The following is a 14,311-nucleotide window of genomic DNA, read 5'->3' as shown; positions in this document are numbered from 1 at the left end:
AAAATCCATCCTGAATTCTCCAGGGGAAGGTGCAGAAACCTGCCAGACTCTGGCTGCCAACAGCTGAGCCATGCTCAGGGTGGAGACCATGTTTCCTTTCAGGCTCACCACATGAGCCATTGCCTCGTGCCCTACAGCACAAGGAGTGTTTCCAATCTGAAAGTTCTTCATCTGGCTCTCGAAAGGTCTGAATGTCTGCATAGACATCTGCTCTTTTTTGAATCCTGCTGAGCTCTTATCTGTAATTTCTCATGCCATCAAGAATTAATTCTCTTTGATAGAAAAAGCATCTATTTTATGCAGTTGAGACAATTCTGAATAAAAGTGACTGGAAAGGAAAATACATTTTAAAAAATTAGGGCAATAATACAGAAGGCTTTGCAGAAGCTCAATGAGTTGTTGGTCACCTTCTCTCCTCTTTGAACAGAAACAATTCTTCACAGGTCAGACTTATCAAATTTATGTCAATTGAATGAAATAAAAACAGCAATAAAATTATATATGAAAAATGGGGAAAAAAAGACAAAAGGAGATGGGTGGATTTAAACGAATTGTAGTGAACTGCAGAGAATGCATAAAGCCGAAAGAAACCCTGACAAACCTATAATCAGAAATGCTAAAGACCATAAGTACATCAGGGAGGATTTATGAGATACTGGTGATCAGATTGTCAGTAAAGGCACCCTGTGGGCAGCAGTGTTCAGAGCACCCTTCAGCTCCACAAGAGCACTGGCAGCGGGTGTCACCTTTGCTGCAGGTAATGAGATGCTCCCTATGCCAAACAGCAGTGGGGCTGGCATGGGGTACTGCCAGAGAGGGGCAGGAGATACAGCACAGCTGATGTCAAATGCTATTATAAAGAAATTTTTTTTCAAACAAACTTGGTCTTGAATTGGATTAAATAGACAAAAGTAGTAATAAATTTTAAAGGCGGTGTAGACTTCCCATAATTAAAAATATTTCAATACACAAACACTGTAAATGGATTAAATTGATTAAAAAGGGACTGTCAGAGCTCTTTCTGTAAAATCTGAATTGGCCGTCATAATACCTGAAGGATTGGGCATGAACTGATGATTAAATGCAACCTCTGGCTCAGGATGTGCCTGAAAACCTCTTTTCTTCCTAAAACAGTATCCATGTCCCCAGCCAGCCCTCTAAACCTCTGCAGCCACAGACTGCTTTCAGCAACTCTCCTGTGTGCTCTTTGCTGTTTGATGATTTTTAAATAATTGATCAAAATGTAACATTTCAGTGAGGCTGAGCCATTGATTTGCAAGATAATACTGCCAGGGTTTTCCATACTAATTCCTTGTACAATGCATTCCAGTGTTTTATTGGATTTTTAATTTGACTTTTTCACCTCCTTCTTTGAGGAGAGAGACTTGATTGAACATTCCCTGGTAATTTGGCTTTTCCCTGATAATTCAAGTCGAGCAGACACAGGAAGATCCCTTTTCTGGACTTGCAGCTTTTCGGGCACAGAAGCCGTGCAGTGCGTGGTGAAGTGGAGCGCTTTGGCAGCTGCCCTAACTCTGCAGCAAACAAAGCTTCCCCCCTGCAGCAGGCAGTTAAAAGCCAAGCTTTTGCCTCCGAGCATTCCCATTAATGGCTGTGCTTGGTTTTACACCCCTGCTTTTAGGTAACCATAATGCAGCCCTGTCGGGAGGGCGCTTGCCCCGGCTGGCTCTTTCTCACAGCCAGCAGGGAGAGAAGCTCTGACATCCCAAGTGAAATAGGAGCCCAGAATAACCTGAGGGACATTCCACCCTTCCTATGTAGCATGTGCCCTGGGGTACAAGGGGTTATAGTCCTTCAAAACATCTATTTGATACAAGTATTTTTAAATTCTGTTGCTTCCTTTTCATCTCCTTATTGGAAGGAAGTGGGTTTTTGATGTTAGCTGCAGCTATCAACACCCTTTAGGTTTCATAATTTCTTTCTTGAACTTAGTGCTCTGGTGGGAAACTATCCTTCTGATTTGTGATTTATGCTCCCTTTGGCTCATATTTATAGGGCTTAATATTTTAATGAAGCTAAGAACAACCCTTTCTATACCCACATTTATGAGTGGGGTGATTGTTTTGTATTCTGAGTTCTTGTATTCTGAATTCTTGATCAAGACTTTAAGCCTAAGTAGTCTCTTTATTTTTCCTCTAAGATTTTTTGTTCTTTATTTTCAGTCATATCTTTTCCATACAGGAAAAGGAACCTGAACCTTTTGTATAAAGTTCTTTCTATTTATCATAATTATTTCCAGTAAGTTACTGGAAACCAGCTAATTGTAGCAGTACTTACAAGGTCGTCAGCTCTTATGTCCAGAGCAAAGGGATTGAGGAACCTTAATGTTCCAAGTCTTCACCTCACACCACTGCAGAACAGTCAGGGATGCTGATCTGGATTTTTTTCCAGAAGTGCATGCAATTTGTTTGTCTGCTGGTTAGTTACCCCCTTATAGGATTTTAGTGACTATCTTGCACTTTTCTCAGGGGTTTGTTGTCATCCCTGTTCCACTGTTATCATAAAATATCCCAAACAAAAAGTTAGAATTTTTCCTACCTTAATGTTCAGGAAAGTGAGGGACTGAAGGCTTCGTTAGATAAAACTCTTCTCTTCCTGCTGTTGTGGGGAGGAATGGGTGGTTTTGTTGCCACTGAAAGCCAGAAGACCCTCTGTCCACACAAACTGAATTGGTGAAGTTAGTGGGCAGTTTCCAAGTGGTGTATGACATTGCGTGACCAGCGCTGCAAAGAGCTTTTTCATGACAATGTTGCCTTGGTACCTGGCCAAATCCTGGCCAGGTAACGTGGGGCACCCAGCTGCTTCCCCTGGCGCCTTCTCTCAGCTGCAAAGGCATTCCCTGCATGCAGCCCCCCTGTGACATTCTGTGCCTCGTGCCTCCCTGGGAGTCAGGGTGTCTGGGGCAGAGGGAGCACCACGTCCTTGGAGGGGGCAGAGGGAGCAGGGCTGCCTGTGGGGCACAAAGGTCTGAGCTGATGCTGTGGAAAGGCAGCTCTGGGTCTGTGTTTTGGTGCTGGCAGTCTCCCCACAGTCCCTGGGGTTGTGCCTGCAAAGCTGCTGCTCCTGTGGCTCCAAAACTGGGCTGGCAGTTGTGGCACTTGGGCACAGAGACATCAGAGCAATGCTATTGCTGTCTTTTGCAGTCACATCTTGAAGAGGAATCGTGACTTGACCAAGGCCTGGAAAGGAAAGACGGAGCAGCTTCTCAGAGTGGACGAACACGACTTCACCATGAGGCCGGCCTTTGGAGGTGAGGATCAGGTGGTTCTCTTGGGTCTGTGCTAATCTAATTAAGATTAATCTAATTATCCAATTAACAATCTAATTAAAAACCAAGCAAACAAACCTCTGACCAGATGCATCAGTGTGAAGGGAAAAGAGTTGGTGTCAATTCAGAGAGGCCTCATGCTCATCCTCCTTGCCCTCCGTGCTCTGTACATTTCCTGCATTCCTTCCTGTTGCTGCAGTTGGCTCTGGTTTTGGCTGGCGTTCCCCAGAGTTTGGGATGGACCCTCCCAGTAAGTGTTTCACTCTGTTGAGAAGAGGGACAAGCTGCAGGTTTTAATATTCACCTATGGTTGTGAAGTTGCAATGAACTTTTCAGCTGATGTGATTAAATTGCAAAGTAAAGAACTCATTGGGTGGATCACAGCCCACCATAACTAGAAGAAAACAGAATACTTTTGTCCAGAAAAAAATCTTGTCTCAAACTCTCATAAGCAAATAAAAGAGTGGGAGGGGAGACCTCTGCCAGCTTCACTTCTGCCTCTGGTCACACCCAGTTACAGGAGTGTGCTTGCCTGACCTTTCTAGACTCACTACTGCAGAGAGAAGACGGTACCTGAAAAATACCTGCTGCAATACCAGTATGGCAATCCCTCTTCTGATTTCATCAATAACCAAATCCTCCCAGAGCTAAGGGCAGAGTTTTCTGTAGTTTTCACTGAATGACAAATGCTGCATCCTCTGTCAGTTGCCATTTAGGGTGAAGGGCTACCTCTCCCTGCCCAGGGTGACACAGATTGTTGTGCCCTTTAGCCCTGGTCCATAGAACAAAGCTTCTCAGACCTGCCCATTCCTGGTGTGGCTGAAAAGATGTTTCTTGCCCCTCAGTGCAGGTGTGCCATTCTGAGAGCACAGTGCTGACCCCTGCTCACAACTTAAATATATATATATATATTTTCAAACTCCACAATTCAAAACCTGTCATAACCAGAGTTTCCTGCCCCTACAATGTTATTTACCAGCAAGTGCAGTCCAGCCCAAACATTGGAGGTAACGTTTTTCTAATCAGTGTTGACTTGGTCTGCTGCTTCTGGGGTTGAAGAGTTTGCCTTAAATTGCCCTCTGGGTGGAGCAGGGGCAGATCTCCCTGGGGCTGGGGGGAGCACACCGAGCCCTGGGTGCAGCTGAGGCTCAAGGATGAGGTCTGGGAGCTGGCTCTGGAGGCACTGGGTTTCTTTACGAATTGGCTGTAAAAGTGTGAATTCACCAAAGTGCACATGCCTCCCTAAATCCCAGGTATGCCCTCCCGTGCTATGAGGTCAGAGGATGCTATCTTTGGTTTTATGACCTTTTTTTTTAATTTATTTTTTTTTAGCCAACCTCAATTTTTATATCTTGGCTGTTGTCTTCTGAGTGCCTGATATGGACAAACTGAAGGTGCTGATCTGTCCTCTCTGCAGCTGATCTGTCCAGGACAAAAGACCTTTTGGTCTGATGGGTGGGATGATAGGGCTTCTCTGGGAGGAAACCTGGGCTCCCTACCTTGCCTCAGTTGGAGTCAGCTGGGGAGCCATGGTGATTTTTGAACATTTTTCCCCCTAACTGGATGTATGTCAGGGCATCCTGCCTGTTTTGGGGGGAAGCTGCAGGGTTTTGTTCTGTTGTGCTGATGGTTTGACAACCAGTGACACCCTGCACTGTAATTCTGGAAACATCTGAATTTTACTGTTTTCATCAGTGTCACAGGGTCCTTGAAGAACGCATTTGAGCACAGGTCACACCAAACAGACACATGTAATTACACAGACACTCTTCTAGTGTTAATGGAACTGCATTTTAATCTCTCTTTTGCCTTGTTCTCCCATGCTGCCTCCCATCATGGCATCAAGACTCTTCCAGAGCCAAAATTTGGAATAATGTTTATAAAACTGACAAATACCCTCAGAGCCTTTGCTGAGAAGGTTCCTTTTTTAATAAAGGAAAAACATGATGGGTTTAAATAATTTTTGTTTAAAACCTCCTTAACTTGCAGAGATTCTTGGGACAAAGATGTGGCACTAGCAAAGTTGTACTGAAATTGCATGGGATGAGGAGCAAAGCATGGAAACAGCTTTGCTGAGGCTCCAGCCTTGGAAATCCTGACTCAGATGCACAGGGACAGCAGGTGCCACAGGTTCTTGCTCACTGCAGAATTGCATGGTGTGTTTTTAGTGACAGATGATAAGCATAGTGGAAAAAAAACAAAGGAAAGGGAACAAAAGTCTGGCAAGAGGTGATCCTCATAGTTTTGTCTGTAATGTTATTCATCAGGCAGTCACAGTGATTTGCTGTGCACCATGAGTCCTTCCAGCTTCTGGCTGTGGCAGGGTCAGTCAAATTGATGTGGTCTGACCTGGAGAGGATAAAAAGGCTTTTGTACTGCCAAAGTGGAGAAGAGGAGCCTGTGGGATACACATGACTGTAACTGGTTGCTGCCCTAAGACCCTCTCTGGTCTAACTGAGATTCCAGTTCTATGGCATTGCACTGGGCCTGTGATGTTACCTTGCCGGTGGGAAAGGTGCCTCAGTTCTGGAAAATTAAAATAATACCATAAGTAAATGGTGAGTGGCATTAAGACTAAAAGAAAGTCAATACTGTTGATGGTTCCCAAGTTTGGTGGGCCAGCCTGCAATTCCACCTTTAGCTAGAAAGGGGATGGGGTATGAGCTGTTTTATGGTGGCCAGGTGACACTTGCTGGTCTGCAGAGGACAGCCAGCAGCTGCCAGCCCAACACAGCTGTGACCACTGGGCAGAGCAGGCTGCGGTTATGCAAGGTGGAATGAAAAAATCTCAATGTTAGACAAAGGTGAAGGGTTTTTCAAGAAAAAGTATCTTTGTAAAGAACAAGTGAGCAAACAAATGTTGTGTAAGCTGTGTTATTAACAGCCCAATAAGCATGGCTGTCTTGCCTGCCCTCAGCCCATTAGACAGGCAATTGGGCACAGAGGCAATGACAAAGATTTTTGCTTTGATGATGGTCAAAGACCATTCATAAGCTGAAAGGGACTGCAGGGTTTTTGACCCTTAGGGAGTTATCTCCGTGTCAGTGACCTTGTTCTAGGTAGCAGATGTTCAGGTATTATTTACTATTATTAATATTTAAAGATTATGTAAATGTTTGTTTTGTTGCCTTCCTTAAACACCCATTTTAAGCATTTCATTTATGACATCTCGTATTTTACAGGGAGCCTGTGAGTAAGCAGCTTTAGTTGATACTTAAAATAGCTGTATCTTCTTTATTGAGGACCAGCCTAATGCTTTAGTTTTATTATATTTGCTCACAGCCGAGTAGCCTAACATCAGCTGGTCCTTGCTGCCCTTTCTGGGCAGTGCTTTTGCCAGGATGGATGAACAGTGGGACGAATAAAGCACCAGTAGTTCACTGGCTGTTAGTGACAAGGGCTGGGACAGAACTTGCTCCCCTGCTGATGAGCAGCTGTGTGTGAGGCGCAGAGGGACGCAGCCCTGCAGCCAAGACGAGGGTGATGAGCATGTCCTGGTGCTCCTGCCTGGGAGCTGCCCACACCTAAGAGGTCCCACAGTGGTTTGCAGTCTCTCTGGCTGTGCACAAGGTACCTGTCAGTAAGGGAATCTCAAACCCACTCATTTCTCATGTACATGTTTTTATCTTGGGGTCTTCATCTGCCTCCCTCCTTCAAAGATAGATGAGTGGACACTGTCTCAGAGAGAAACAATGAGCCTTTGAGAGAACTGCCAAAGAGAAAAATTGAAGAGGTGTCACAAAGCTTTAGTCTCAGAGGTGGAGCGGAAAACTGACTTCAGGCATCTACATGGCAGCACGCTCTTCCCTCTCTTCCAAAGTCTGCTCCAGTGCTCAGAAATAAAAACCACGTTTGTGCCCAGTTCTGACTGGGAACTGACTCACACTTTGAAGCTTTCACGTTGCTCACTGGTTGGTGTTTTTAGGTGTGGAGGCACACTGGGATGTAACAGGCTTCAATGTTGGGCTCCTTCTGAAGTTGCTCCTGCATGGGACTTGTGGAAACCTCCTGGGTTCCCTGGAGAGGTTAGCCCAAGGCCAGACATCCCATTCAATCTGGGGCAGAGTTTGATACTCAAACTGGAGTTTTTGTAATATGAAACAAGACACAAAGTCTTCTTTTTGTCAGAACCAAACCAAAATTCCATTAACTTGGCTGATACTTTACAGAGACTCTACAGTATGGCTTGAAAAACTCTGCTGGATTGCAGGCTTTGAGCAAAGCAGCACTGCTTCCTTTTACCAGCCATATTCCCAGCTTTCACATGGATCCATTTAGCTTCCTGTCCAGCAGTGAACATCCTGGAGAGGAGCCCGAGCTTTGAGATCTCTCCAGTGTTAACATGTTCAAGTCTTCATTTGCTTATAATTCTCTAGGATGATCCTAGATTTTCTATATTGATGTTTTTCTATATTTTCTCTTTCTGCAGAAAAAGTGAATATAGATAAAATATTGTTTATGACAAAGAAAGCCTGGTTGATGAGGGCTTTTTTGCATCTAATGCTGTAACCAAAGTTAATTGTTCTGTCTACCAGATCAGTTTGTCATATACCATCTGAGCTGTTCTTGTTCCCTCACATTCACACCCTCCTCATACTCTGCTCCCTCTCAATACAGAGGGTTTTTATTTTTGCTCATCCCTAGTGGCATTTGATGAGGAATTTGGCAAAACACCCTGAGCTTCCATGGTTCAACTGTTCAGTTGCCAGAGGGACAGGATTAAAAAGCTAGCAGTTCCTAATTGACTCCATGGGTTAGAGAGATCAAAGATCTCCTGACATTTCTCTCTGGGTGATCAACAGCCATTTAATTCAATGGTATGTGCTGCAGCCAACATGACCTTTTAAGGAAACCCAGGGTTTGTTTCTGTGGTTTAAAGAGGTCATTTCTAGACAGGGCTTCTGCTTTGCTTCAGAAGCAGCATGCACTTTCAATGTTGCTTGCATCAAGTACCTCTACAAAAGTGCATCTTACTTGATGTTTTGTAGAGTGATGGGCAGAGTGAATATACAATTATCTTTATCCCTTATGCTTATTGCCAGGAGCAGGACATGGTGATCCTTTGATTCCTGTTGCTACCCCACAAACAGCAACATTTGCACTGGCCCTTCACTCACCCTTCCCTGCTCAGTCCAGCTTCTTCTCCAAAATATCTTTGTGTCTCAGTGGATCCTCATCCCATTTGTGTGCTCTCTCATTGCCTCAGCCCCAGGTGCTGAATGAGAAGCAGGAGAAGGAAAAAGCAGTGATTACTCCTGCTGATTGTAGTAGGAGTTTGCCCCAAAAAAGGGAGAGTAAATATTTCTGCTGATAAATTGGTTTTACAGACTCATCTTTACATTTCCGTTAATCTTTACATTAAACACTAAACATTTCAGTCCAATGTTAAAATAATTTCTCCCTCTTTCTATTACAACCACTGTTTTATCATCCCCCAAATTTGTGAATAACTGGAGAAAAGACGCCTAATCCAGCTTTGGACCACTTCTCTCAAGAACTTCCCAGACCATCCAGCTTAATGTGGAACATCCTTTATTTTGGATTTAATAAAGCTTTGTGTCAGTTCCAGACTGAACCTTAGGCTTTGTCCTTGCAATGAGATAACTGCTGATTACTGAGTGTTTGATGCAGGAACATGAACAAAGAAAAGAACATGGTATTTTATTTTCAAGGGCAGATAGGGAAGGAATAGGAGAGTGGGACAGATATCAGCCTGGCAGTGTTCTTAAGTTTATGGGTTTGGTTGTTAGCTGTTTGTTGTTTTTCTGGGTTTTTTTAATCTGTGATTAGAGTTCAGAGAAGCATAGAAATCACAGTAAATAGACTTTGTGTGGGTGTTGATTTCCTGAATCAAGGCTAAATTAAGGATTCATACACAGAGAGTCTGGAAGTCGTGGGGGGCTGCCCAGCATGTGTTGGGCACACAGCCCTCGGCTTGAGCTATTTCTCTGTTGATTGTACTGCACATCAAAGTGTCTCTTGTCACCACAGATACAGTGCTTTTTGCTACCTTGTTAGGTACCCAACAAACCAAATCATGTTTTACTGAGCAAGAGAAATGCCACAGAAAAATTCTTTCTCTTGGTTGCAAATGATTGCTGGCCATTTTTTGAAGTATGCAGTGCACAGCTGTGTGTCTGAATGTGACATGTAGGTGTTTGTAAGCATCTGGGAGTCACCTCAAAGTGCTGGGTTAGACACGTTTGAGCTTCCCTGCTGGGGGCAACAGCCACTTAAACTGGAATTGGTGGTTCTGGGGAGCCTGGTCCTGCTCCACAGGGCTTGTTCAAGGTGCCTGCTCCCAGCACTGCTGCTGACAGGCACCGTGGGCAAAACAAGCTGGAGCTGTGTGTGTGGGAAGGGGACAGTGCCATCACCATCAGTGTGCTCTGCTGTAATCAGTGGGGCTGGCTTACCCAAGCCCTGGCAAACCTGCACTGGGGCTGCTCACAGCTTGGCTCATGGCCATGGGGATCAGCCTTTCCCTCCTGAGGCTGAGCTGGTGCCTCTTTCTCCTCCAGCAGAGGCAAACATAAGGCTGTGTTCAAAAGCCCTGAGGACGTGTGGGAGTGTACAGAGCATGATGGATAGCAGCTTGCAAAATGTGCTGCTCTCTCAGCAACATTTCTGCTCTCTGGTTGGACTTGTAGTGCATTCAGAGCTTTGATGTGGTCTCCAGAAAGATGCTACTCCAGCTAAATGTATGCATGCAGCAGGCCCTGCTGTTTGTGGCACTGCAAATATGGGTCTGAGTCCGCAAAGGGATTGTGGTGCACCTTACATATTATCTGACTGCTAATAAGGTTCAAAATCCAGGAGATAAAGGTCTTTGCAAACTTTCATGGGGGCCATTGTGGTCCTTGGAAAATTAATTTCCGCTGGACAAGTCTCAGACATGTCTGCAGAGCTTCTGCTTCCTTTGGCATGGTCTGTCTCACTGACAGTGCCCAGGCTGAGGCACGCCCTGGACATCATCAGTGTGAGCCCTGTGAGTCCCACTGCCACACCCTGGGAGCACCAGGCAGCACTGGATCCACCGGGACCGTTCCTGCTGAGCTGCCCTGCTGGGCCATGCTTGCTGTGCTGGTCTCAGTAGGCCCTTATCTCCAGAATTTGGGAAAAGCTGCATGAGGGCACACTATGGGGATCTTGAGCAGGTCCTGGTCATTAGTGAGCAGCAGTCTACAGTGAAGTTTTGATACAGGGTTTTTAGTAATAGAGGAGTGTCCATTTATTATTTGATGTTTTATGCTTATTTGCTCTTTGTGAGCTCTCTGATTGCTAATTTTAAAATTATTGTGGAAAACTAGAAATATCATCAGTGAGTAATAGGAATCAAGATGGTGACAGGCTCTTGAGAGATTAATGTGGTTTGCCTTGTTCATAAAAAATGAGAAACCTCCAAGGAAGAGCTCGTTGCTTGCCATGTCCTCATCTCAGTCCCCTGTCCTTGGGGCTAAATTTGTTCATAAAGGCCTACAATTTAAGATAGTATGGCTCAGTTTTTAAAAACATAGGCAAATGTTTCATCCAAGCTCTGGGCTAACTAGCAAAGTGTCAACATTGCAGCATATGCCAAGGGGAAGATAAGTCAATGTTTCAGAAGTGCCCTTACGTGGTTATTCACTAACTCATTCCCAGCCCCTTCCTGAAGAACCATTGACAGAAATGCACAACATAAGCTCAGAAATGTTTGCATGTCACCTTAGAAGTGCTAATTAAATGCAGATGATATGAAAGAACATTTATTTGCATATCTAAATCTCATTCTCTTTCAGGCCCTGCGATTCCTGTTGGGGTGGATGTGCAAGTTGAAAGCTTGGACAGTATTTCTGAGGTTGACATGGTACGTAATGCTCTTCTAAGCCTCAGCTGATTCTCGTCATAAAAGACCTCCTGACTTGAAACCCATGGGCTTGCAATCGTTGGTCAGATGAAAGTAATAGCAGCATCTCCAAAATTCAGAGAGGCTGATAATCAGAACCAAAGACATGATAAAACCAGAAGATCAAAGCCTTACCTTTCTACCTCCAGAGGAAAAAGATTAAAAGCGTGAAGAGAAAAGGGACCTTGAATGGGAGAGTAATCAGTGCTGTGAAAGATCTATCACAACTAAAATTTAAGCAGCTGCATATGAAGGTTTGAAGCTATATGGTAAAATTCACATAAGCTGTGTTTGCTGCAGGAGTTTTCTTCCTTAGGGAACCATTCAATTCACATGAGTGTCACAAATGCTTTACTGTGTGGTTTGGGGTTGTTTCATGGGTTTTTTTTTATTTTTAATTGTAGGAAATTGAATAAAAACAATTGAAAGAGAAGTGGAAAAGGGAACATAGAGGAAAAGAGGAAGCTTCTGGGCTCCTTCCTCTTTCCTCCCTGTTCTTGTGCACCTTTTGTGGTCTACACAAAATGTAAAGACAAAGGAAGAGCTTTAGGTTGAGTGTTTTTTAGTATGCAATTACATCTTCATGCCATTTTGGAGGGGTTGGTTTAGATGACCTTTAAAGGTCCTTTCTAAACCAAAATATTCTGTGTTCTGTGATTAAAACCAGGCAGCTTGCCTGCCTGGATAGTGAAAGAGGGAGTTTGGGGGTATGCATGCAGTGAGGTGTGTGGGAGGGGAGCACAGGGAATGGCTGCCAGGAGGAGAACTGAGGCTCTAATATATCAAGAAAATGTCAGAGCAGCAAAGAGGCCTAATTAGTGCAAGTAAATAACTCACAGTGCTTTCTGTCAGGATTCAATGAAAATCTTGCCTGTCAGAAGCCTTGGAGGTCAGTTCTCTCCCTTGGCTGTCGACAGTTCCTATTTTCCCAGCTCATGACAAGCACTTTCTACAGCAGTTGCTGACATATATTGGAGTGGAAGAATGTTCTCCCAGTTCAGTCTGAGTTATGTTCCAGCAGGCTGTCCCAGCATGGGTGTTTGCAGGGAGGAGAGTGGGCAGCAAGCTCCCTGCATGGCCAGGGGACAGGGACTGGCTGTGCCTGCAGCAGGGAGCCCTCCTTGTCTCCTCTCTGCAGGCAGGGCAGAGCTGCAGGCAGGGCTTGTTTCAAACTGCCCTGAAGTGGCCCTGAAAATCAGCTACCCTGGGCTGGGCTGGCCTCACCTATCACTGCTTGAGCAGGCTCCTGGTGCCCCAAAGAAGGACTGGACTGAAGCATCACCAGCTCCAACCTGCTGTGCATGACAGTGAGAGCAGCCAGGGGCTGTTTAAAGCATGTGGGTTTAAAACCAGTGCCTGTCTGGTTGATGTGGATGGGCTGCTGCTGTGTGCAGTGGCAGGACATGCTCTAAAGGCTGCCTGGAGCTTGGAACAAACGTGAAATAGGCTGCCAAAGTTGAGGTACTTTTGTAGACTCACTGGCTGTGCCTCTGGCAGGTACTATCGTTCTCCCAGTTTGTTGTAAACCTTGTTTTCCAAGGGACTTTCCTATTTGTGGGTGCTGAACTAAACCCCTTTTCTTGCTTGTAAATAGTGTGTGTGCTGGTCAGAAAGGAACAAGCGGTCAGCACACTGCCTCTTTTGCATCATGCCATGAAAAAGCCTCCTTAAGTTGGATTTTATACTTAGAAGCTGTTGTCAGCTGCCACTTTGTCTCTGTGTTGGCCACATTTGGTGCACCAGGTTGGCCATTGGAGGGAGAGGAGAGTTGGCCATTGCAGAGGCCACTGTGTTGGCTGTTTGGAGAGAGGGAGGGGCTGAAGGTGAAAGATGAGAAGCTCCAGTTGGGTAGGACAGGGAGAGAAGTGGCCTGCAAGCAGTGAGTTCCCCCCTTGCTGTGCCTTCAGACAGCCTCTTCCCCCTCCTCAGGAGTGGCTGTAAGCAGTGCTGAGGGTGCCTGGCTGGTGGTCCCCACTCCCCCATGCTCTGATGATGGAGCTGCCCAGCGGCATTTTGCAGCCACAGCCTCAGGCTGCCTGGCTGTCCTGATTCGGGCTGGGATAGAGCTAATTTTCTTCTTAGCAGCTGGTACAGTGCTGTGTTTTGGATTTAGTATGAGAATGATACTGATAACACAGTGTTTTATTTGTGGCTCAGCAGTGCTTACCCTGAGTCAAGGACCTTTCAGTGTCCTGTGCTCTGCCAGTGAGGAGGGGCACAAGAAGCCAGCAGGGAGCATGGCCAGGACAGCTGACCTGAGGTGGCCAAAGGGATATTCCAGATATTCCACACTACAGAACATCATGCCCAGTGAATAAACTGGGGGGAGTTGGCTGGGAGGGGCTGATCACTGCTGGAGGATTTGCTGGGCATCTGTTAACAACTCTATTGTGCATCACTTGTTTTTCTGGAGTTTTGCCCCTCTATCTCTTCTCATCTTCCTTTCCATTACTCTTCTTATTACTATTTATTTCAATTGTTAAACTGTTTTTATCTCAACCCAATTTCTTCTAAGTCTACTCCCTATCAGATTGGCTGGAGGTGGTGGGAGGGAGGAGTGAGCAAGTGTCTGTGCTGTACTGAGCTGCTGGCTGGAGTTAAACCATGAGAATGGTGCTCCTCTCCTGCAGCCCCATGTCCCTCTGTCTCATGTCATGGCCAGGCAACTGGCAATCCTGAATTGCCAGGCTCTTCTTTACTCCTTTTTTGAGTTTTACTATAACCTGCTCTGACCCCTAAGAAAGCAGCAATGGTGCCTCTTCCTTGGTGTTCTTTTTCCCAGCTCTAGTCAAACTGATGAGCTTGATGTCCGGTCCCTGAGGCTGACTCTTCCAGCTGGGCTGTAACCTAAGCTCTGCATTGGCAGTAGTTGCTGGAAGTGTTTCTTTGGGACTGTAGATGTAAGGGGAAGGTGGCCAGTGTCCAGTAGGGAGCAGGAGCTGGCAGCATCCCTGGGATGAGCAGTGAAGGAGCCTTGGACCTGTCTGATGAGGTGGGGACTTGCAGGTGGGTGAGCAGAAGTGTCCCCCTGGCCAGTCTCTGCCATGGCCAGAGAGGTCTGGCCAGCTCTGTGCTGTGCCAGGCATCAAGGTGGGAACTGGCACCAGAGCCTTCTGTGACAAATTAATGAAAAACCT

At 45.6% G+C, this 14,311-nt stretch overlaps 1 protein-coding gene across 1 annotated transcript in view; it reads left to right on the top strand.

The window, feature by feature from the left end:
• The window catches only part of LOC115902213 (gamma-aminobutyric acid receptor subunit rho-2), a 30,904-nt gene that overhangs the window by 5,195 nt on the left and 11,398 nt on the right, over window positions 1–14,311 (top strand). Inside the window, exons 2-3 of the mRNA XM_030945561.1 lie at window positions 3,165–3,271; window positions 11,068–11,135. Coding sequence (XP_030801421.1) covers window positions 3,165–3,271; window positions 11,068–11,135 — 175 coding nt within the window. The remainder of the gene's footprint in view (window positions 1–3,164; window positions 3,272–11,067; window positions 11,136–14,311) is intronic.

The sequence above is a fragment of the Camarhynchus parvulus genome, chromosome 3, assembly GCF_901933205.1.
Source record: "Camarhynchus parvulus chromosome 3, STF_HiC, whole genome shotgun sequence".
NCBI classification, from domain to species: domain Eukaryota; kingdom Metazoa; phylum Chordata; class Aves; order Passeriformes; family Thraupidae; genus Camarhynchus; species Camarhynchus parvulus.
The sequence above is the reverse complement of the archived record's forward strand: the minus strand, read 5'-3'. Positions and strand labels throughout refer to the sequence as shown.